Genomic DNA, 26,001 nt, shown 5'->3' with positions numbered 1-26,001 from the left:
TTTCGTCACCTGAGTGTGATGAAAAGCCAGCTCGTGAGCAACCCAAAGATGTTGGGGCTGTTGATCTAAATGTTATATTACAAGCAATAGCTGCCAGTCAAACAAATTTTAATATGCGGTTTGAGGCAATGGACAATAAGTTAGAATCCAATAATGCTGAATTAAAGGCTGAAATAAGTGAACAGGTCAAAAGCAGTAATGCTGAAATGTCAGCCAGTAATGCTAGAATGAATGCTGAATTAAAGGCTGAAATAAGTGAACAGGTCAAAAGCAGTAATGCTGAAATGTCAGCCAGTAATGCTAGAATGAACGCTGAATTGAAGTCTGAAATTTTGGCCAGCCAAACAAATTTTAATAAACGATTGGAGGTAATGGACGATACCTTCAAGGCTGGTTGCAATAAGTTGAAAGAGGATCTAGACAGTTTGAATTATAAAATTGATTACAACCATGAGGATATTAAGAAAAAGGTTGCTCAACAGTTTTCTGAAATGTATAAAACAGTTAAATCCGAAGTTGCTGAGGTTCGCAAAGACTTCCAAATGGAAGATGCGAAGCTGGAGCACAAGTTAACAGAAAAGATCGAGGCGGAATCTGAACTGTGCTCAGATAGATTTAAAGATGTTAATATTAAAGTAAACATATGTCAAGCAGATGTAGATGCAATTAAAACTGACACTACTCATATTGTGCAAAGAGTAGATAATGTTGAAATGAAAGTAGAAAATATCAGTACTAACATTGCTAACATTGAGAGTAAAGTAGCTTCAGTAACTTCTGGTAGTGGTAATGTACAACAAGTTGTAGCTGCAAACGCCGCTTTTATCGGGTGTCGGCAGTTCTTGCGGTTCGATCCAGATAAAAATATCCATCCGCTAGATTTCTGGAACGATTTTGAAGATGTGATTCCACCAACTTGGTCTGAACGAGAGAAAATCTCGTTTGTTAAAAACCATTTAGCAGGTGACGCCATGCGTTGGTCAGCTGATGTTATGTTGAAATGTAAAACATTAGCGGAATTTAAAACAGCTTTTATTAATGAGTATTGGTCTAGCAATAAGCAAAATGAAGTGTTGAGAGAATTTTGGAGTGGGAAACGCTTCAATGCAGGCAAGGAATCAATTAAAGAGTTTGCTAGGTCATGGATTTCACGTTTGTCACATTTGGCGGAAAAGCTGAAACCTGAAATGATTATACTAGGTCTTGAAGCCAAACTGCCATGGTATTGGCAAACTAGAATTATATCTGCCCCTAGAGACAATCTGGATCGTTTCATTGAGTATTTGGAACGTGTAGAACGTGTTGCTGCCAATGAGGAGCAAGCACGTAATAACAGAAATGCCAATAACAACAATAGTAATTTTAGGAACGAGCAAAATGGCAATGTAAACATCAGAACAGTAGGTGTTCACCATCCTAAGAGAGGTAGGAATTGGGGAAATAATTATCAGAACCAACAATGGCGTCCAAGGGATAATAATTTTGTTCCAAACAGAAATATGCATGTAAACAACAGTACGGAAAGTAAGGCTATGCCAGCTAACTATAATGAAACTAAAGGAAACAGTAGTATGCCGAGGCAGGAAAACTAGTTCCCGTCTATGAGGACACTGGCGCTCACCAGGCGGTTACTTTTCCTATGCCAGTAGTTAAGGGAATTGGTAAGACAGATCAGAATACTCAAACTGAACATGTGGATGAAGAGTCGGTAGCACCTAAGGATACAACAGAAATATTAGATCACTCACAGTATTTGATAGATATCGTATTAGAGACGCTTTCTAAGTGGGAAGAGAAAGAGAAGGCTCAGCAGTGTAACGATAGGGAGGAGCAACAAGATATTGAATTGTCAGGTGAAGAAGCAGAAGAAATTCATGCTTATATTTACGATGAAGATGATGTGCTCTTATCTAAAGTGCCTGTGCAGGATGTTGATAATGTACTAATAGATTTAGGACAGGAGATAAGTGGGAATGTAGAGGGTAGGCTGTTGAGGGTCGATGAACCCAGTAGCTGTGACCAGTTGTCACTTGAGAAGGAAACCGACGATAATGGTGAAAGTGGTTTAGCTGTAACTAATGTTATGCCCGGTCTGGAGGCGCAGAATAGCTCAGACTACAGTAATTTGGGTTATGTTCAGCAAACTAAATGTAATGAAGTCGTGCGGTGTTTCGATTTAAAATTAATAGACCGACTGGAAAAGGCAGCTGAAAATGTGATTCAGGAAACCCCTACACACTGTGACCTAAATGTAATGAAGACAGATGTCGATCACTTTAGTTGGAGACAAATCCAAAAGGAACTACTAGATGAATTTGAGGAACCACCTGTACAACCTAGAATAAGCCACCCTATAATAATAGTGAATATGTTGGGTATCAATGTACGTTGTCTCTTAGACAGTGGAAGTGAGGTGAGTGCAATATCTCAGTCCTTCTTTGACGCATTACCTGGTAAGGACAAACTTACAGTAATGAGGGTATCAGGACTAAGAATAATTGGTGCTACTGGCAAGGTTTCAAAAACGGTAAAGCAAGAAGCTTTACTACCCTTTAACATTAATGGTAATTTAATTGATCATCCATGTTTAATTATAAACAATCTCAGTATTGAGGTTTTAATTGGCATAGATTTCTTGTCAAAATATCAGAGTGTTGTTGACTTTGAAAGAAGCCAGTTAAAAATGGTCTTGCCAATAACCGGAGTAATTATAGTACCTTTTAGTGATAAACATGTAGTAACTGATCGTGAAACTTGGGAGCTGCCTATACGAGTTCTGAAAAACAGGAGGTATTGGGACGAAGGTGTTAATCTTAATGACAATAAGCTGAACACAGAAGAAGAAGAAGAAGCAATTATTTTAGACAAAATAGAAGCTAAATTGCAGGAAATCGATAGGATTTCAGGCAATCAAAAGGAAGAACTGAGACAGGTTCTAAAAAGGCATCATAAAGTATTTTCAGATCGACGTGGCGTGGTCAAAGGTTATGAATGAATGCTGTAGGGAGGAGGTTGTTCTGTAACCTCTACACAGTGTGGCAGCTGTGCAGTCCCAGCTGTGTGAGATCTTCTTTCCATTTCAGGTCTCACTCACTCTTCATCTTTTCTATCCACCTAAAATTTCTAACTCTTCTTTACAGCATTAAACCAATGAATGCTGTAGGGAGGAGGTTGTTCTGTAACCTCTACACAGTGTGGCAACTGTGCAGTCCCAGCTGTGTGAGATCTTCTTTCCTTTTCAGGTCTCACTCATTCTTCCTCTTTCCTGTCCTCAAAAATTTCGACATCTTCTTCCAACACATAAAATTTTCCGTTATGGTTATCAAGCCAGCATTAAGCTAATGAATGCTGTAGGGAGGACGTTGTTCTGTAACCTCTACACAGTGTGGCAGCTGTGAAGTCCCAGCTGTGTGAGATCTTCTTTCCCATTTCAGGTCTCACTCACTCTTCATCTTTTCTATCCACCTAAAATTTCTAACTCTTCTTTACAGCATTAAACCAATGAATGCTGTAGGGAGGAGGTTGTTCTGTAACCTCTACACAGTGTGGCAGCTGTGCAGTCCCAGCTGTGTGAGATCGTCTTTCCCATTTCAGATCTCACTCATTCTTCCTCTTTCCTGTCCTCAAAAATTTCGACCTCTTCTTTCATACATTAAATTTTCCGTTATGACTATCAATACAGCATTAAGCTAATGAATGCTGTAGGGAGGAGGTTGTTCTGTAACCTCTACACAGTGTGGCAGCTGTGCAGTCCCAGCTGTGTGAGATCGTCTTTCCCATTTCAGGTCTCACTCATTCTTCATCTTTCCTATCCACAAAAATGTCGACCTCTTCTTTCCAGACATGAAAATTTTCCGTTATGACTATCAAGCCTTGAGTTATGTAACCATTCTATCTACCGATTAGTGAAGAAAAATACCTAATGTGACAAACCTAATAGTGACAAACAATAGAGAAGTATGACGTAATTAAGATACAAATGTATTTGAGTAACAATTATGTATAGTACCCTGGTAATATAGTAAGTACAAAGTGTTGTTTTATTGGAAATGGTCCACCAACAGTAATTTAAAGAGATATATGAATTCATGTACAAGCAGTATCTGAAGTGGTAGTGAAACCTAGTGTATGCATTAGAGCTAATTAAGAAATAGTAAAAGAGATTGCTTAGTGTTAGGAAAAATATGCAGATAAGTTGTAAGATTAAACTCACCTGGTGTAGCAAGGAAAGGCAGTGTAATAGAATTGAGCAGTGTTTGTGGTTGAGACGTAAAGGACACGTCCCTGAAGTATTTATAAGGTTGGAGCTGGCCATTATTTTAGTGTAGTGTGTGACAGGATACACCTACACGTATTGAGGTTATGAGTTGGAGGCGTGAATGCGACCATAGGTACCCTTATGTTAAATGAGACAGAGCAGCTCATGGTGTCCTATAGGTTTAAGGAATTTAGCATTACGCACGTCCATAATTACTTGATGCACTTTAGTGGTAGGTCTGAGAGAGACTACCTGAGGTTTCAGCGTCCGATCGAGTGGAAATGGATTGCCACGTGAGCAAACTAATCAGCTGCAATACACTATGGATATGAAATAAATGTGCTATCCTGTGCTTTAAATGTTAATACAGTGAGTGTTAAATAAGTTCATACACTAGCAAAGTAAATAAATAACATACTGACAGACGTGAAACATTATTTTAGCTCAGCATAAATACACTTCAAAGTAAGTAAGTACCTAATTGCAGATGTGGAACTGACAGCAGCAGAGGACCAATAAGTGGATTTAGTAGTCAACTAAACGTAGTGTAATTTGAACACTCACAACTGTACTATTACCAAAAGTTACTCACATGTACTAAGAAGCTGAGAAAACAACCACTAATCATACTCATACTATCTCTAAGAATAAGGTAATTAAAGATGAGTCAGTTAAGTAAATAAAATGCAGATTTGTCAGGAATGTACCGAGCATTGGTTCAGTGTTCTGGCCCAGAAATAATAAATTCAGATTAAATATGATTTATGATTGTATGCCTTAAGCATAAATTTTCTCTAGTAAATGACTAAAGGCGTTTTGAGCCATTTGTTTAACGATTTTATGACAGTTAAGTAACCGTGAGAGTAAAATTAAAAAGGTTCTGTTAGCTTTGTTCCAGCAAAATATTGCAAGATAAAATGTATATATCCCCATTTCATTGTGACCCAACCATAGATATTAAGTGAACAGAGTCTGAGGCACTCTTTTTGTTTGTTCTACAGGACAAACCAGATAATGGCAGCCTGGTAGCTGCGTGAAAGCGTGGAGTGACTTGGACACAACTCACAGTGATCCCTCCCCTTTCCCCCATGTAATTTAGAGTGATCGAGAAGGACGCACACCATAGCAACTTCCCCTCCTCTACCCTTGTGAATAGAAGTGTAGGACGCCAGCCAAAGCGGCTACAACCACGTGTGTAAAAATTATTTGTGAACTTTTCTTTCAGGTTTAGAAAAGACTGCTAAGAGATAATCATCTGTTTATGTATCATGTTATTTTCTTTGAATTTGTGTATGTAAAAATGTATTTAATGTATTTAATGGATCTAAGATTTTCATAATTTTTCAATTTGTATGTGTTTGTTTGTCTAAGGCAATATGTATGCCAAAATATTTCATTGACTTTGCTTAAAATTTTGAGTAATGACATTGTTTAAAAGGCAGTGAACTTGCCTACAATTTAAATAATTAATGTAGGTAATCAGTTTTCTTTAATGTTTCTACAGGTTTATATTTCAATTTTGAATTTTCATAGGGAGTTAAACTGTACTCTTGCTTCCCTTTTTGTAATTAAATTTTTTTTTCATTCATTAACATTCATAAAAAAAAAAAATTAAGTAGAGGGTGATGTAGGGAAGCAGCCTACTCACGCTGTAGTAAATTCACATCAGTTTCCATTGTGTGTCAGCCAGTCTGCTGTAACTAGCTCTGACGTCATAAATGTTGCGCAATACCTTAAAAGTCAAACAAATGACCTAAAACTTTTCTAGCATGTCAGGAATAATACTAAATTAATGTGTGTTAAATATCAGTTCGATAACTTCAGTCATTTTCGAAATTTGGACGTTTTTCTGAAAAAAATCATTGGCGCAACAGAAAAGAGCTAGAGACTTCAAAATTTATATTTAGATTCATCTTTCATAATGATTTAATAAAAGCAGTACTTTGGATTTCACAAATTAAGACTTTAGTGGAAATTCATGATTTTCTGGTTTTCGTCTCAAAACTGAAGGAAGCAAGATAGATTAAGTAGGTTAATAAATAAGGCTAGGATGTTTAGATTTAAATAGGTTGGAGGTCCGCTATGACTATGAAGATGTGTAAAGTTTCTTTTGAATACCTATAAAATTATAGCGATAGCGGATCTCAAAAGGGCCAGTTCAGAGCTCATCTACTGCGTGCAGTGTAATTTAATTAATTCTCTCGCCCAAAATATTTAACTTAGCCACGTCAAAATTTTATTATCAATACTTACCTGCGTGCTGAATGCACGTTTAAATTAAGAGCTTCATCGGCCATCAGCAAAAGAAGCTATAAATTATTATGTAACTTGAAGTGGTGCGTTACTAGCCCAGCGGCTAGTCGAGAGAGCCGAAAAGATCAGGCGTTCCCTTCGCCGTCCGCACCGCGGCTTTATATATAAGGACGCTACGCGAGCAAGCAAGGCCCCAGTTCTCTCCAGACGCTGAATGACACGCCATCTGTGTCGGTAGTCGCGTCGCATCAGTGTATCTGCTACAAACAGCCTCGGGTGCCGTATTAAGTTACTAGAGATATGCGGAACCATGAAAACATTTCATGTGAAGTGTTAATTCTGGAATGATTTTCATTATCTAGCTTCAGTTTGCGTATTGTCGTATTTTCACGTGCCGTCGCGGGACAGACATTCTACCAAAAATTTTGCGTGGCGTTTGATGAAATATTTTCATCAAATTATGGCGAGCATTCTTTTTAACATTTAATTCGGACATTTATAATTGCATCAGCGCATTAGACTCTGAACTGCTCTGTTAGTTAGGTTGTAGGGATACTTGTGTTTTTTGTCAGTGAATTTCAGAATATACTCAACTATTTTGGAAAACCGTTTTTGATTAGAAATCCCGGACAATCTCCTAATTCCTCAGAGCTATAAGCTGCAGCTATAATGGTATCTCAATTGAAGTGGGCACTAGGATCTCTAAATACTGGCTCCATGTTTTATTAAATCACTTTCTGGGTGCCAAGAAGTAAATAGAGAGCCAGTGTTGAGAACGGCGAAAGACAGCATTAACAACATTCTAAAAGCCAGAAACTGATTCAACACGCAAGCATATATCCAGCAATTAATTAAATTATTGTTACAAACTCATCCGCCGCCCCACAATGCGACGAGGATTCTCCTGCCAGAGACATCACGTACACTACGCATGCATTCAGAAGTCGACTTAAAATGTGTTAAAAAATGTTCAAAAACCAACTGGGAAGCGTTTCAAAATCATATGAATAATCGATAGACAAACGTGCGCTGGATGCTAGGTGCTTTGCGAAACAAGTTTTTTTTCCTCAAGAATATGAATTTGTCGCCAACTTTTCCCAGTATCATCTAGCTGCTTGCTGCGACTGCTTGCACAGCCACCAGCCACATTCCTGTAGCCAGAAGCGGGAGAATCTACTACTCAAACGTGACTCAACTGCGCATGCGCATGAGCCCGCGCGTAACTGCTATAACAAATCGAATGTAAACAGTTGCGACTTGAAGCTCATTGGAGGCAATTTGTTGTTATAAAACACTGCATAGTCTTCCTAAAGCCTTTGACACATTTTCAATTGGCAGACGCTTGCATGAGCACTGTGTCGTTGTTTTATATGGTGCATTTCCTTTGCAATTTAAGTTATTTTCGTCTTTTTCTCTCGTTTATGTTTTATTGCTAAGTATTATTCTGCAGTAGCGGGATATAGTAACATCCTTTGTCAGAGTATCGGTTCTTTCCAGTCAAAATTACAAAAATTTAACTGAAAACTCATACAATGAAAAATTCCCGGAATTCTAAAAATATCCCGGGTTTTTCCCGGATCTCCCGGTTGTCCTGGGTGGTATACACCCTGAACAAGATAAAATTCTGCCTTCACTCTTTCTTTCAGTTTTTCCATTCGTTGTACATCCATTCCCTTAGGCAGTGCGAAACGGTCACCAAACCAAACAGATAACCTTCATTAAGTGCTTCCAGAAGTGATTTACCGTTTCCTTCCTCCAGTCCTGAAACTGGCCTAGCATTCAGATATCGACAAGGCTGTTTCCCAGTTCTGCGTTATACAATGCACAGTCACTGGCAAAGGAAACTACTCAAGAGTACGTCTCTCTCTTTCCTACAGCTTATTCCGTCGTTTAGAGCACATTTGTTTCGTGGTTTGGCAAATTTATTTTGATTTTGTGGCCAGATCCCCTACCTGTCGCCAGAATCAACAGTTGAACTTAAGGGAGGAATGTGTTTGTGCCTTGTGTGAGTGAGTCATGCAAACTTCCTTCTGATTGTTATTATATTTTAATTGTTTCTGTACCGTATTTTCGAGTTGGAGTTTGAGGTCCAGCTACGCTTTTGCTAAACGATTGCGGAAAACAAAAACGACGCTCAGATGTACCGGCCAACGGTCCGCCGAGTGGAGTGGTCCTTGTACGGCTCCCCTCCCTCACACGCTAGCGCTCTGAGCGTTAAGCTACACCAGTAACTGTACCTAGGAGTAGTCTAGGACCCAAATACCAATCATCACACTCTGAATCGTAAGCCAATTGAAGAATAAGAAGAATCAAAATAGCACTACACAAGGGGAAGGCACTAAGTTCCAAACTATAATGTTACGTACATAAGCTTTGGTTCGTTTTCAGGTACGTGTCTGCAGTGCTGGTAAGCATAGCAGGCAACTACAGGCGCCAGACGAAAGCGACTTGTAGGATCAGGTTGGACATGTTACGTCTACAGAATCTGTAACTTTAATGATGTCTTCGTCTTCAGTTCGGCCTAGTACTGCAACCAGAGAATTTTGTGACGGAGCGCGGCCTGGTATACTCACTGTCGACAGCCAGCGCCACCTCTCCCCTGGCGACGTCCCCCTGGGAGCCCCTCACTGTGCAGACGTAGACGCCCGCGTCGGCGGCCGGGTCGACGCGCAGGATGTGGAGGGCGGCGCCACCGTCGCGCAGCTCGCGCCGCAAGTCACTTGTCAGGGGGACTCCCCGGCGCTCCCAGGAGACGCCGCTGATTGGGTATCCGGCGTACGGGCAGCGCAGCGTCACCTGCCCAGACTCCACGGCGCGCACCGGGCCCGGCAGCGGGCGCACGTACGGTGGTCCTACAGGCGAAGAGGAAAGATGTTTCACGACTTTCATGCGGAAATAGGGTACCGGTTATTACATAAACATTTTCTTCTCACAACGTCAGGTCACAGTATCAATATAGAACACTCACATCACCATGCTGTATTCTCTTTTATAACGTTCACAAAAGACAAACAAATTTTCTTCTAGTAGTTGTCTCCACAAACAGGCACACACTCGGGGATTCCATGCTAACATTGCAGTCTAACGAAAATATCCACAGACTGTGAATAGCAATTTCTTACTTTCGACAGTAATCGAACAGTAGGAAGACTCATTGTCAGACTTTCTCCATGAATTAAACCAGGGGTCTCCAAACGTTTTAGTCTGCGGGCCACATTAACTCCTCCACGAAGTCATAAGGGCCAAGATCTACCTAGTGGGATTAAAACACCCTAGCACTCCACGATCACCGTAATGTAAGGCTAAAGGAAAGATCATTGTTAGCAACACTATTACTGTAAGACGTAACAGAGGTAGAGTATGTCAACGCATTGTTATTTCAAGCGGCGCAACAATAAGCTTAGTTATGTAGTCTTGTAGAGAGTAGCAGAGCCAATGTCGCGGTGTATTGGTCGCGATAGGCCTCGAAACTCAATTGTTGGCAGTATAGGTACCACCTCAAATATTTGGTGGGCCGGATACCGGGGATGTCCGGCCAGATAACGCGGGCAGGTTTGCCGGTTTCGGCCCGCGGGCCGTAGTTTGGAGACCCCTGAATTAAACTTAACGGCCCTCAACTGTAGAGACACTAAACTACACGACGATGACAGTATCAGCTTCGACTGTCTCGCCGTATACGTACATTTTATTTCCAAACGTGGAAATTCGTCAAACACATGCGCTATTTTAGTTATCAATTGTATTAGACTGGAAAAAGCAACTTGGAGAACACTGTGGAGACACCAGTGGTTTCCAGCGAGCTTAATAACGTTGAAATATAAATACTAAAAGTACTTCTGTTCTTGGTAGACAACTGGATAAACAAAGCAATTTTCAAACATCTGTGAGAAATTAATTAAATACCCGATTACGAACCGAACAAAATGTCTAAACAGTGATCTACCATGGACGCTGTTTTTGCATGCCTCATTAACGAGCTCAAATTTGTGTTTCTAATTTGTTTGTTCTTCATATCGTGCTTATTCATATAACTACATTTCCGCTTATGCGTAATCAGAGCAAATACACACAGCTACAGGAACAGTAAAACATCTGGAGACGTTTATATGTCAACCATATCTTGGCACTTACAAACACAACAGTGCCTTGAAACACTGGTGTTCCGTTTTCCAACATTGTACTGCAAGAAATCGTTTAAAATGGCGCGTTTTTGATAGATTTTTGATGCACCGGTGCCTTGAAACACCACAAAAAGATTATACACGGCTCAAGCTTCGGAATAATCGTCCATTTGATTATGACATTTCTTCTGTTTGCCATGTGATGTAGAAAGCGTTCTTACACAGCGTTGGTTCGTATTTCACAGCACAGTGAGAAAATCGGATGTGACTCAGTCTCTTTTTCATTTTCATAAATGCACCGCAACTTGGAATTCCACCATATGACGTCACACAACTCGAGCTCCTCACACTCTACGCATGAGGAAGTCTTAAGCCTACCCAACAATTCTGTACAACTGTGAACCAATAAAAATTAATTACGTAATTGCACTATTTGAAAGAAAGCAGTGAACTTAATTTTCCATCTGAACTCCGGTAACAATCAATTACTTAGTTCTGGAAATAATTAATGTTTTAAAGAATGTTAAGGTGATATAAATTACTGTTAGAATGTTGAAATTTCCCTCTGAGTTATATGGCTGAGATGGGAACTCTAGAGTAACCCACTTTTAGAAAAATTTTGTAAACACCACAGCCGCTCCTAGTAGCAGATAAGACAGTTCAACTAATGAACTTGCACGCATGACATTTTGTGCTGCTCTTACTACTCACACACAATGAAAACAGTATACAGCACTACCCTACAGTCTTAGCTGCTCAAAAGGTGTGTTAATTCTCCATCTCTTACCCACAAACAGATCTACACTAGGTGTCGATAGTTGTAATCATTCACTTGTTAACCATGTTTTGGTTAATCTCTAAGCCGCATATCGCTTACGCGTTTCACTAAAAGTCTTGGAGCATTCATTAATAGTTAGGCATGTACACTTTAGATTTATTTCAATTGCAAGTGTCACACTGAATTTCTTAGACACGTCACTTGATATACTGAATTAAAAATATGCCGACGTGATAGCAGTAAGTATCATAAATAATAAGATATTAGAAATCAGAATTTGCCACATTTTCTACTTTCCCATAAAGATGTACAAGATTGCATTATTTAGGTTAATTATGGTTCAGGAAAGCTGTGTTTTCCATTTATTCTTTCTCCACAATGACTTCAGATAACATGTTTCTTCTTCGTTGAGTGTCTTTTCAATCCACTGCCTACCTATGAAGTCTCAACGAAACTACCGCTGTCATCGTACAGAAGCTATGGAATTTAATTAGGGACCAGTGCAGCCAAACACTTGCGAGGTGTATGAGAGATTGCCCGCCACTTACCGTAGATGTTGAGCCTGGCTTCGTAATGGACGGAGCCCATTGCATTGGCAGCACTGCAGCTATACAGGCCGCCATCTTGCACACGAACGGAGGAGATGTTCACGTGACTGATGACGTCGCCAGCTTGGTCCACGTACTGACCAATTGTGTACCTGTAAACAGATATCTGTGAAACATTGGTGTTCAGTGGTTAACATCGCTTATAGCCAGTCAATAATATAATTTCTCCACAGGTAATAAAATGAGCTATCTAATGGACTGACCTAGCGCAATATCGTCTACGTCACAAATATTTAATTAATGAAAAAAATATTTTAATGATGATGATGTTTAGTTTGTGGGAGGCTCAACTGCGCGGTGGTCAGCGCCTGTACAAAGTCCCAGTTCTTACACAAGCCAATCTAGCCATTGTCATGAATGATGATGAGGACACAAAAACCCAGGCCCCGGGCAGAGAAAATTCCCAACCGGCCGGGAATCGAACCCAGGACCCTGTGATCGAGAGACAGCAACGCTAGCTACTAGACCACGAGCTGCGGTCAAATATCTTAATGTGGTAATAGTAATAACAGTGGTAGTAGTAGTAGTTTTACTCGTATTTATCCGTCACTCTCTCTTGCTAGGTTGTTTGACATGTCTTGCTATTACAAGTTACGAACAATAAAATTAAATTAATTCACATGTACAGATATTTAAGACTTACAGATCTAGAATGAGAAGGATGGGACAGGTAGTCGGCCGTGGTCTTATAGTAGGAACGATCTCGGCATTTGCCTAACATAATTTAGGGAAAGCACGGAGAACCTTAATCAGGATTGCTGGATGAAGACTGGCAGCTCCACCCTCCCGAATATAAGGGCACTCTGAAATAGTGCTACCTCAGTTGTTTTACCCCCAGCGTACAACAATGCTCTACAAATAAGTTGTATAATAATAATCAAAGGCTAATGCTATGTTTTTCATTCATTTCTCACCGCCAGTCAGCCCACACACTACACACACTTTGTTTCATAACACTACACATACTATCAGTTGATGTCAGGTCCATTTTGTGCAGCGCATCTTCCCATCTGATAACGTGAAAAACTGACTCAGCATTACTATGTAACCAGTGAGCTGTTTACAATGTGAAAATGCCATTGCATTTGTTTGTTGCTGTTGAGCAGCTATTCTGTTCTGCAAATGAGCTCAGTATATTACTAAAGTAACGGACACAAAAAATTGGACTTGGCTGGGGGGGTTAAGGCTGTAAACTGGACACTGACATAGGCTGGCGTTTTTATCTTTCGAGAGCAGCATGCTTTCGGTCGCACCATCTGAGTGTGTCGTAGGATCCAAGTGAAACTTTAAATTTATCAGAATTAAATAACTAAATTGACATAGCTTGAGCTACAGTTCTTCCTTTCGTTTGTTTGCTGTCTCATTATCAGTTAAGTTTATGAATGTACGTCCATTGTCACTGCTACGAATTTCACATTTCACGATGATTTGCAATAGTGGTGATGTTAATTATCATTCAGTTGATGTCTCAGAAGCCGTACTACCTGATCGAGTTCTTTCTTTCACATCAGGCGTGGCTCGTACTTAAAGGCTCTGAGACAGAGCCGCCCGAAAATCTATATTGAAATACATTTATCAGTTAAGGATTATACAATTAAAATATCAGAAGTATTTCCAATATTTCGCACATGGATTTAAATACTTACAATGTTTCTCGAACGGCTGCACCTTGAAATACCGGATACCTCCAGTTAGCAGAGGCCTGAAGGCGTGGCTTCTACGGAGTACAGCTCTTATGGGCCTCCCAAGGATCAGTTCGTTTAGCACGGGGCTGTCCTACAACCTCCAGACGATTATCAGATTTCGGTGCTTAGAAGGAAAGGGTATCAACAGGGTGGCTGAACCCTCGCTATCGAGGCCCTGGCTCTGTACGTCTCTATTAGGAATTGACGCGTCGCTAATCGATGTGCAATAGTAATGAGTATAGCTTTTTGTTTCTGTCAGTGGCAGTTCTATCCACCGTAGGAAAGACAATCTCTGTTTACGCATTTCTTGCTAGACAGCTTTACAATATCGTAATATACGTGACATCACCTAGCGCGGATTTCAAAACGATTACAGGGAACGAGCGCACCAGAAACGGCCAGTTACCTTTTGTTGTTCAGAGTTTCCTTGCTTGCTGACAGCGTTTGCTTTATTAGCAGGTTTCTTTTTATGAATGTGTTGTGCCTGAGTTCTTGTGTGTTTTATTTTGCTGTTAATAACACTAGCATACCGCGAGTCTGGAACCGACAGAATATGAGTACAGTGTGCAGTTTATTAGGCAAAAATTTGGATCGTGAGCTTATGGTGAAAGGGAAGGAACTTGGTGCTCCTAGAACCGATCTAAACATAAATCAAGAACAAAAACAGTGCAAGTCGAGGCGGGCGTAAGTACATACACTCCTGGAAATGGAAAAAAGAACACATTGACACCGGTGTGTCAGACCCACCATACTTGCTCCGGACACTGCGAGAGGGCTGTACAAGCAATGATCACACGCACGGCACAGCGGACACACCAGGAACCGCGGTGTTGGCCGTCGAATGGCGCTAGCTGCGCAGCATTTGTGCACCGCCGCCGTCAGTGTCAGCCAGTTTGCCGTGGCATACGGAGCTCCATCGCAGTCTTCAACACTGGTAGCATGCCGCGACAGCGTGGACGTGAACCGTATGTGCAGTTGACGGACTTTGAGCGAGGGCGTATAGTGGGCATGCGGGAGGCCGGGTGGACGTACCGCCGAATTGCTCAACACGTGGGGCGTGAGGTCTCCACAGTACATCGATGTTGTCGCCAGTGGTCGGCGGAAGGTGCACGTGCCCGTCGACCTGGGACCGGACCGCAGCGACGCACGGATGCACGCCAAGACCGTAGGATCCTACGCAGTGCCGTAGGAGACCGCACCGCCACTTCCCAGCAAATTAGGAACACTGTTGCTCCTGGCGTATCGGCGAGGACCATTCGCAACCGTCTCCATGAAGCTGGGCTACGGTCCCGCACACCGTTAGGCCGTCTTCCGCTCACGCCCCAACATCGTGCAGCCCGCCTCCAGTGGTATCGCGACAGGTGTGAATGGAGGGACGAATGGAGACGTGTCGTCTTCAGCGATGAGAGTCGCTTCTGCCTTGGTGCCAATGATGGTCGTATGCGTGTTTGGCGCCGTGCAGGTGAGCGCCACAATCAGGACTGCATACGACCGAGGCACACAGGGCCAACACCCGGCATCATGGTGTGGGGAGCGATCTCCTACACTGGCCGTACACCACTGGTGATCGTCGAGGGGACACTGAATAGTGCACGGTACATCCAAACCGTCATCGAACCCATCGTTCTACCATTCCTAGACCGGCAAGGGAACTTGCTGTTCCAACAGGACAATGCACGTCCGCATGTATCCCGTGCCACCCAACGTGCTCTAGAAGGTGTAAGTCAACCACCCTGGCCAGCAAGACCTCCGGATCTGTCCCCCATTGAGCATGTTTGGGACTGGATGAAGCGTCGTCTCACGCGGTCTGCACGTCCAGCACGAACGCTGGTCCAACTGAGGCGCCAGGTGGAAATGGCATGGCAAGTCGTTCCACACGACTACATCCAGCATCTCTACGATCGTCTCCATGGGAGAATAGCAGCCTGCATTGCTGCGAAAGGTGGATGTACACTGTACTAGTGCCGACATTGTGCATGCTCTGTTGCCTGTGTCTATGTGCCTGTGGTTCTGTCAGTGTGATCATGTGATGTATCTGACCCCAGGAATGTGTCAATAAAGTTTCCCCTTCCTGGGACAATGAATTCACGGTGTTCTTATTTCAATTTCCAGGAGTGTAATATCAACGGAGCGGTGTACCAGTGCGGAAAAATGTTTTAACTATCGACGTCAAATTTCCCGACACCTTAGCACAACAAACCATGCTGAAAATGACGCGTTTTGTAGAGATTCCTAATGCAGTGCATCACTTATACTGCATATTTTCGTAAAACGCAAGTGTAAATACGAAAAGGAACAGCACGGGGACTATTCGGTTTGCTTCAGTCGGCTACTAGGTATAAAGGACCCGTAATGTCTCGGAACATGAATATTTCGTCGTGCAAACTCGTAAACGCTGCGGATTGAACAGTATCGCCTGTATGGTCTACGGGCCATACACGGAAAACATTAAACCTCTCTAGTTCGGAATTTAGAACACAAAGAAGACATTACGCATCCAGCGAAGTTAACGTACACCTCCTTAAAGATCTGTGCAAAACGCGTCATATTTAATTCGCTGTGTTGTCATGATGTGCGGCTTCCTGCAGATATTACCTAGGATGATGATGTTCATGTTGTTTAGTAGTTGATTACGGAAAGGAAGGGAGGTACAGCCTGTACACTTTTCTGAGAGCTTTGGCACCATAGTTCCTTCTGAATACTGTAACGACGTGCCGCCCCTTGTTCAGATGTATGCTGGACCAAGTTCCAATGGTACGTTAATATTCATAACTGTTTACTGTGCTCTACTGCAGAGATAAACGTTAAGAAGAAGCATGTCTTTTTAACTTGCTTCTACGATCGTTCTGCACGACAATACGGTGTACCATGAGGAAATAATTTCCAGAGGAGTGAAGCCTCGCTCGTCATTGTTAGTAAAGTCCACTCTCAGGGTGGTCGGACCACAAAAATGTTAAGGAAAAGCTGCGTTTGGAGCACAACTCTGCATAACGTGTAGAATGACAGATTAGATGTCTCTGAAATGATTTGCTGCAGGAGACTGTGTAAGTAGGCTATTTATGTTTTCTCTATGTAAGTAGGCTGTTTATGTTTTCTTATTGGCAACGTTACGTAGCGCTCAATATGAAAATCACTGGCTGTGCTGTGTGCAGTCTGTGGCTAGTTTGCATTGTTGTCTGCCATTGTAGTGTTGGGCAGCGGCAGCTGGATGTGAACAGCGCGTAGCGTTGCGCAGTTGGAGGTGAGCCGCCAGCAGTGGTGGATGTGGGGAGAGAGATGGCGGAGTTTTGAAATTTGTCATGAACTGCTATATTTATATATGATGATATCAAGGTAAATACATTGTTTGTTCTCTATTAATATCTTTCATTTGCTAACTATCCCTATCAGTAGTTAGTGCCTTCCATAGTTTGAATCTTCTATTTAGCTGGCAGTAGTGGCGCTCGCTGTATTGCAGTAGCTTGAGCAGCGAAGATTTTTGTGAGGTAAGTGATTTGTGAAAGGTATAGTTTAATGTTAGTGAGGGCCATTCTTTTGTAGGGAATTTTGAAAGTCAGATTGCGTTGCGCTAAAAATATTGTGTGTCAGGTTAAGCACAGTCGTGTATAATTGTTCAAAGGGGAAGTTTCATATGTCGACCCTTAGCCGAGGATACCTCACTGGAATCTTCTGATTTTTTCTTGTAGTTTGTGTAATTAGTGTAGATTTTGTTTATTGCTAGCGCGTAATTATAGAGAGAATTTCCTTTGTAGTTGTAGTTTTTCATTGTTGTACAGTAAAACAGTTGTGGCATGCATGTAGATTTGCAGCAAGTTTTTCGCAGCTGCGCTTGCAATTAACTAGATATTATTTTCAGTGCTATGTTAATGTGTTCTCTTATTTTTGCTCTTCAAATGGTGCTTTTCTGTGTTGTCGTGTGAAATATTGTGACAATAATGGCGTGTGAAAAACGTAATACTAGGCTCCAAAGTAAACTGAGAAATGACAGTGAAGACGAAAGCAGTGTGATAGCGCCGCAGAGTAATGAATTAAGACATTCAAAGTAGTAATTTGGTAACTGTGCATAGGGAAATGGAGGAGGCGGCAAACAATGGCGTGGACAGTGAAACAATTAGTGAAGAGGGACGCATTATCGATCGATCGGTCGGCAACAGCTTGCCTCAGGAATCGGGAATGACAGGACACAATTTTGCAAATACTGTAGACTCAGATTTTGGGTTCTCACCGTTTTCTCAAATGAGTCAAGTCACATTTTCTGCTTGTCAAAATGTGAATGTTGCCGGTGCAACTTCACTGCCGAAAAGCACTGAGGAACATGTTTCAGACACCAGTGCATTGTTATTACAATTAATGCAACAAATGGGACAAAAGCATGAAAAGTTAGACACAATGGAACAACACCAGAGACAAACACAGCAACAGTTAGACACAGTGGAACAAAATCTCAAAAAGTTAGACACAGTGGAACAAAATCTCAAAAAGTTAGACACTACACTTGAACAAACACGTGAAGATTTAACCACTGAGTTACATAACATCGAATCGAAATGTCAAAAGGTCTGTAATGACGTAAAAACACAAATTTGTGAGCATTTCCAACCTATTTTTTCGCGTCATGAAAATGTATTACAGAATCCGACGTATACCACATGATAATTGCGTTGAAGTTGAAACTCTGCGTACTAGGAAGAGTAAAGGTTTACACCACATTTCACATGTAAAACCGTTTATTGAAAGATAATCTGCTTTTTAACTTTGTCTTTGTCATATAACTTTTCACTTTACATTACTAGTATGCTGTGTCAGACTTAAGAAACTGTCAACATACAACTATGTTTGAAGTTAAATATCCAGTCTAGAACCTAGGGAACATTTTTAAACAGAAATTACGAATGCATTGTTGTAGTGAACAGACGACACAGTGTTGTATTTGTACATTCTTGCTTGTTAGTTGCACGATTACGTAACGACTATAAGGCTCACATACTTAGAACATTTACCAGTACTGCTAATGAGATTTTAATGCAACATTTTGGTTTACTTGAAAATACATTCTGGGTTTAAAGTACTTTCTGTGAGATACCAAACGACACAGTGGTTAGTTTATGTGACAACTACACGGTTTTATCACGACGCTACTAATGAGTGAAAATTTACAATGTTGCTTTTGCAGTGTTTCTGTTTTATATCTGCACAGTTTTTCTGTTTTATTCTGGAAAGTAAAACATGTTTTAGTAGTAACTTTTGTAGTATAGCTACAATGAGGCAGGGTTTTCTGTAGCACAACAATACGTTACAGCACAGTATGGTTCAAATGGCTCTGAGCACTATGGGACTCAACTGCTGAGGTCATAAGTCCCCTAGAACTTAGAACTAGTTAAACCTAACTAACCTAAGGACATCACAAACATCCATGCCCGAGGCAGGATTCGAACCTGCGACCGTAGCGGTCTTGCGGTTCCAGACTGCAGCGCCTTTAACCGCACGGCCACTTCGGCCGGCTCAGTACGTTCTTCACCACAACAATAAGCGTAATAACTAAGATATCTATACGCAAAGCATTTCACTTTTGTTTATCATGAGGTAAGTACATTGACTTCTGCAGAACTTAGCTTTCGGAGGACGATAACTACGACACTTCCACAGAGATTATGTTGCAACAAGACGCTTATTTAGCTCTACAGTACACGTATTTGAGTGATTAATTTTGTACTTAAAACATTTATTTTTAAAGATTTTTTGAATTACAAAGAAAGTTTTCCGTGATACATTTCATTCCATTGCTGTAATCTGTAACACCTGAGGGTATAATTACAATAATCCTCAGGGGGGTACAAGCTTACTTTGTGTACCATGTGTGTGGCAACCACAAGGAACCCTAGCTAATATGGTATTTGCTTATACAACTTTACACATCGGTACCATATTTCTCTAACACACAAATTACACAGCTATCTGATCATTTAACTGAGAGATAAACATTTTTTTACTACATCAGTGACACATGTTTACGCAATACACAGTTGGGTAACTTCACACTTATGAAACTGTATTTTGTCTGTACTTTGTAAACTGTTCATATTTTTTCGGAATCATTGTGATACTATGAGAGCTTTGAATGATGTATTTGGTAAGGGAGCATGATTTTAAAGTACGTTTGAGGTAGATGACACTATTGAAATGAGCAGAGAATTTTCTTTAGGTTTTGAAATTATTGGAGGAAGCTACGACGATTTTGAGATTTGACTGAGGTGTTATGATGTTATTATTACGACGACGATGTGTACTATGCTGTTGAGATATGTTTATGATCAATAAGATGTTGCTACCGTATATGAGGAATAAGAAGTATGTTGGAAACCAAGAATCGTACTTTAAGAGTTATGAAATGTGCGTAAATGCGTGACTGTATCACAATGCTGACGAATATTTTATTTGGACACTTATATTTATAGGATTTTCTTTCTACAGATTTGCAACGCTAATTCTTGACCTGTGAAATATTTTTATGTGAGACTGTCACTGTAGCGGAAACTGCTGTCGTAAATATTTCCGTAAGAAAGTTAAGTGACCACCTGCACGTAATGCGTCGTGGGCACCCAGCTGTGTCGGACGCCTGGAGAGAGGGCCATTGGCGCATGCCTTTCAGAGCACAGGAAGGAAAAAAAAAAGGGAGGCCATTATCCTGGCCATTGTCATTCCTTTAGAGAAAGCATCGCAAATCCGACACGCTAATTACTTGGAAACATATCGTACTTTCTGATATTTACTGAAATGCCTAATGAAATGACAAGAAATAGTTTGTCTACACACCTGACTGTGACTACTGTCTTTCTAGATGAGAGATTTTTTTACTACTTATGAAATGCCACATGACTATTGAACGATGTTCTTACGCTTTGCTTTGTACATAGTTGCTTATTTCATTTGATATCTAGTTTCTAGCTGCACTGCAGCATTAGTTAAAATAAAATTTTATAGATGTACTAATATAAATATTTTCTGTCTACAGATCGAGTATATAATAATTTTTTTCAAAAAAATGAGGGAGCACAAAGCGACATTTACCTTCACAGGAACTGCATTCATAATTTTCTTTTCAAGTACTTGGTAATTTCTTTTGTAGAATAAATTGTGATGCATCACTCTAGTGTTAAGATGTGACATAGGTATTAGACATGGCCATTTTTAGTGTAATATTTTTTTCTGCTTGAGCTATGTCATGTTTTGATATAAGTTATTACATTTGCTGCTGCTAGCTTTGCCAATCTGTATTTTTTGTCATTGCTGCTTGTGTTAATTGTTTTGTGCTGCTGCATTGCCTCGTCCCTTAGTTTAGCATCTGAGCTCAGTAGATTTAAGTTAGCTTAAGATGGGGTAGGCTATATGAGAGAACGAGATGTGATGAATTGGAAGAAATGCATTGAGAAGCTATAAGAAAATGATTTGGCCAAAAAAAAGTATTTTGAAAGAGGATATGAGCAAAAAAGTAGGGTTTAGGGACAACAGGTTTACGTAGGATTTTCTTGGAAATAAATAATGAGGTAAGAAATATGTGAACATATAAATACAGAAAGCATGCTTTGATAGGATTTTTTTGGTGGAAACAAATTTTGAAATAAGACGAAAGATCTATGGAATGAAGTTTTAGGTTGGACTGCAGTACCAAATGTTACACTGAAAACAAACCCTGCCCTTTCCTCTTGTGTTATTCTGCTATGTGTTTGTGTACTCTTGTATATTTGTGTTTTTCCTGTCTTTATGTGTTTAGCGGATATGAGTTACATTGTAGAATTTTTCTGATACTATGTTATTTACTTTGTAAAGATGTTAGACATTATTAATTCTGTTCTGTTTAATGCTCATGTGTGAAGTTGATGTTTCAAAAGTTATTGTGATCTTTTATGTATGTACTCATGTCATAATTCCACTGATGTATATGTTTATTTCTATTCCGTTGTAAAGCCGGTACTACAAATGTTATCTGTATTGTTATGTTTTTAATGATGTATTTTGTACCTTTGTTATTGTATTCTTATGTTATAAAATTGTAATTGTCACCAGTTCATGATATTATTAACTTGTTAGTTACATTTCACTGCACACGTTTCTGTTGGTCATAGTATATGGACAATATGTGAGAAGTTGGGACTGTTAGTGTTTGCACGTGTGTTAATAACTCAGCAAGGGACTGGATAACAGCATTGCTGGTTCTAAGGACAATTTCAAAAACTTTGTGAGTGCACAAGTGGTGGTTTATGGACTTGCTATATTATCCGCAAGACTCTTCGATGGTGATTGTGCACCTGCACAGTCACAACACATGGCTGCTGGCCATCTCTATAAGGACTACAGTGGGTCTGCATCTTTGATGGCCCACCAATACCATTATTTCTACAAGGACTACAGTGGGTCTACATCTTTGATGATCCATCAATACCATTATTTCTACAAGGACTGCAGTGGGTCTGCACCTCTGGTGGCCCACCAATACCGTAATCTCTACCAGGACTAAAGTGGGTCTGCTCTGTGATGACCTACCTACCAATACTCGTCAAAATTTCGACTGACTCTGCTGTGGGTTTGCTCTGTTGTGGCCCATTACCTGTATGCATGTCAAGAGTCAGCACTGTCGTTCCGTTGGAAGGACAACACTACTTCTTCAAGATTGCATGGAAATCCACTACTTCTGTGTGCGTTTTCCTTTACTGCTCAGACTTTGAGAAAAACACTGCAATTTTACTGTGACGAATGATGAGGACTGTCTTTATGGACTGTGAGAAAATTTTAGCTTTTGACCAACATTGTATCAATAAGTGTGTGCATTTGATTTCTTTGTTATTGTAATTATGAAAAATTTTATCAAATCATTATTGGCCACTGCCCAAAAAAAAAATTTGTAAAATTTTTTGTGGGGAGCATGGGGGCTATGTAAGTAGGCTGTTTATGTTTTCTCTATGTAAGTAGGCTGTTTATGTTTTCTTATTGGCAACGTTACGTAGCGATCAATATGAAAATCACTAGCTGTGCTGTGTGCAGTCTGTGGCTAGTTTGCATTGTTGTCTGCCATTGTAGTGTTGGGCAGCGGCAGCTGGATGTGAACAGCGCGTAGCGTTGCGCAGTTGGAGGTGAGCCGCCAGCAGTGGTGGATGTGGGGAGAGAGATGGCGGAGTTTTGAAATTTGTCATGAACTGCTATATTTATATATGATGATATCAAGGTAAATACATTGTTTGTTCTCTATTAATATCTTTCATTTGCTAACTATCCCTATCAGTAGTTAGTGCCTTCCATAGTTTGAATGTTCTATTTATCTGGCAGTAGTGGCGCTCGCTGTATTGCAGTAGCTTGAGCAGCGAAGATTTTTGTGAGGTAAGTGATTTGTGAAAGGTATAGTTTAATGTTAGTGAGGGCCGTTCTTTTGTAGGGAATTTTGAAAGTCAGATTGCGTTGCGCTAGAAATATTGTGTGTCAGGTTAAGCACAGTCGTGTATAATTGTTAAAAGGGGAAGTTTCAACTGTTGCAGGTATTATGGATTGATCGACTGACACCCACATACAACACACCGCTATTCACCTGACAGAAACACACACACACACACACACACACACACACACACACACACACACACACACACACACACAGTGCTTTCATTTGTTGGTACTGTGACCTTCTGGGGGTTGTTTCTGAAGTGTGGACTTCATAAGACATTATTTTAACTCTTTTCTGAGCATTTTAAACAAGTGAATACAACATTTGCACTAGTAAAGAATATAGTTCAATCTCGCATCTTAAAATCTGCAGTTCTGACTTCTTTTCGTCAGAGGTGCCGATATGGGGTATCGGCCCGTACCCTCAGAAAACAAGCACAATGTTTAAGTCATGAAGGGATTATAGCTGTCAATAGCTTATTTATTATTTTCTCCTTTCTTATGTTTCATAATCTGGCAGAGTAACGATAGGAGAATGACCATGGAAAAATTCAGCTCTGTTCAATAAACCAAAATGGAAACTAATGATAAATAAAAAGTTATTGAGAGCTGTAACCTCTTTCTGCCTTTTGGCCCACCGTGGATTGGCTGAACAGGTTAAGATAGCGAAACGACGGTTTTTTGGGGGAGTGATAATACGCACAGGAGTATGTGATTTGTTAGTAATTTTAGCTCTGGTATGAACTGGGATACTGTAGCGTGACGGATTTTTTAAAAGAAATGGTACACTTTTTTTTTGAAAATGTTTGAAAGCAACAGTACAGTAGCGTTTATAAATGTCGGGGGGGAAATTTTAACAAAAATTATCCAACAAATGTGCCAAAATTTAAAGGTAAGACGTCCGGAATCAGCTACCGTAGTGTAAACACTGCAAACTGGTGCTCTCATGCCAGGATGCGTCACTGTGTTATGCGTTTCGACTTTTTACGTGTTTCCACGGAAGGCTATCAACTAAACAAGAGTATGTACATACATCTGAAACAATTTTCTTAAGCCTTTTCTTATATGCTACAAGTTACCATACAGTTCTAGTTACAAAAATTATCGCTCGTAGTTTTTCTATTTGTCGCGTAAAGTAGGGCTAAGAGGAATCGTATGAGTGCAGGCCTACGTACTCTCAGCACATTGCAAAGCAGCCTGGCATGTGGGGAATAGTCTGCACTGCAATAGGCGATTCCGAATAACTTGACTTTCACATTTGTCGATAATTTTGGCGAAAGGTTTGAACGCCAACATTAACGAGCGCAACTGCTCTGTACTGTTATCTGCAATAGATTTAAAATGCCGTTAAAAACAAGTTCATCTTTCTGTTTCAAAATCCATTCTTGCTTCGGTATTTCGATTGATAGAAAAGGGAAAAAGTATTAAATACAGAAAAAAATTACTTCCTCCTCTGCGTACTATGGCGCCAAAAAACTCGTTTTGATATATTTATGAAACAGTTCATGAAACATGAGGAATGTTACGTCTTGCTCGATTCACCATACACACAGTGCGTAACGAATATAAGTGCAAATATTTTTAATATGTGGTACCTTAAGTTTGCACACGTCAGTGTGTTGGTTGTTTATCCTATATATTGAACAGTCTTCCCACAAACACATCGCAGACTTAACAGGCTGACGTTTTCTTCATGGTCGTATCGGCACCCTTACTACGCCTGCCAGTATAGATTAACAGTTCGGCGTGCACACATCGACACTTCGACACATAACCTGCCTCCATGGGACTTTCTCTTGCCACATGTACTTAGAGGTACTAACCAACCTAAAAACGTACTACTCTTAGTAGCTTTAATTGCTAGTCTGCAAATTACGTAAATACTGATGTATGCCGCGCGGTCTGAGGTGCTGCAGTAATGGACTATGCTGCTGATCCCGGCGGAGGTTAGAGTCCTTCCTCGGTCATGGGTGTGTGTGTTTGTACTTAGGATAATTTAGGTTAAGTAATGTGTAGGCTTAGGGACTGATGACCTTAGCAGTTAAGTCCCTTAAGAGTTCACACACATTTGAACATTTTACTGATGCAATTGAAAGGTGGCTACACTGAGCCACAGCGCCAGAGATTGCGCCAAAGAGTTTTATTCCGCCGCCTCCACTGGCAGTGCTTGTCGACATGTGGCAGTAGTGAGTGCTTGTTGAGAAGTGGTAGGAGTCAAGTCGTTGTTGAGATGTCGTCGTGGTGAGTGCTTGTGCGGATCTTGCTGAGAGGATGTTGACGGCTGTGCTGTTTGTGGCCATGTTGTGTGCAGTTGTTTGGTGAGCTGGATGGCGGATGTTGTTCGAGTGGAGATGTTGTGGTGATCGGGGTGCTTTTCGTCGGTATATATGAGGGTGGAAAGGATTCCTTTTTTTTTCATTAAGTCTTGGACAATGCCTCATCGCGGGTTCAGTCAGCAGGGCGTCTGGCTCGTGTTCTTGTATTGGCGTGTGATTCTGGTTTTCTTGCGCAATTATGGTATTTCTATTTTTTTTTAATTGCTTCAGTATAAATGGTGTTTGGGATTTCTTGTCTTATTGAGGAGGAGCCATGCCGGATGTGTGCATTGGGTCGCACTTCCGCACACGGAGAAGTTGCACTTGTGCTTTGGTTTCGTACGTTTTGTAGTTGCTGGGGACTTGGTTGATTTGTTGTGTTAACAGAAATTTTCTTTCGTTCTTTGTTGTTGTTCTGTGTGGTCGGATTGCGTGCTGGGGCTGGTCGGGGCCAACCGTTTGCGAGACTTCGTAGTCGGACGGACGGCTGCTAAAAAAAGAAAATTAAAAAAATATTTGCATTACCGAATGATTGGGCCCCCATGCACATG

General features: G+C 40.8%; 1 protein-coding gene across 1 annotated transcript in view; it reads right to left on the bottom strand.

Annotated features, from left to right (window-relative positions):
- Positions 1-26,001, bottom strand: part of LOC126456830 (Down syndrome cell adhesion molecule-like protein Dscam2) — a 416,068-nt gene that overhangs the window by 226,334 nt on the left and 163,733 nt on the right. The window contains exons 8-9 of the mRNA XM_050092636.1: positions 11,959-12,110; positions 9,085-9,363 (exon numbers count right to left, since the gene is read on the bottom strand). Of these exons, the coding sequence (XP_049948593.1) occupies positions 9,085-9,363; positions 11,959-12,110 (431 nt within the window). The remainder of the gene's footprint in view (positions 1-9,084; positions 9,364-11,958; positions 12,111-26,001) is intronic.

This window comes from Schistocerca serialis, chromosome 1, assembly GCF_023864345.2.
Source record: "Schistocerca serialis cubense isolate TAMUIC-IGC-003099 chromosome 1, iqSchSeri2.2, whole genome shotgun sequence".
In the NCBI taxonomy this organism is placed as follows: domain Eukaryota; kingdom Metazoa; phylum Arthropoda; class Insecta; order Orthoptera; family Acrididae; genus Schistocerca; species Schistocerca serialis.
This window is presented reverse-complemented; position numbering and strand designations above follow the sequence as displayed.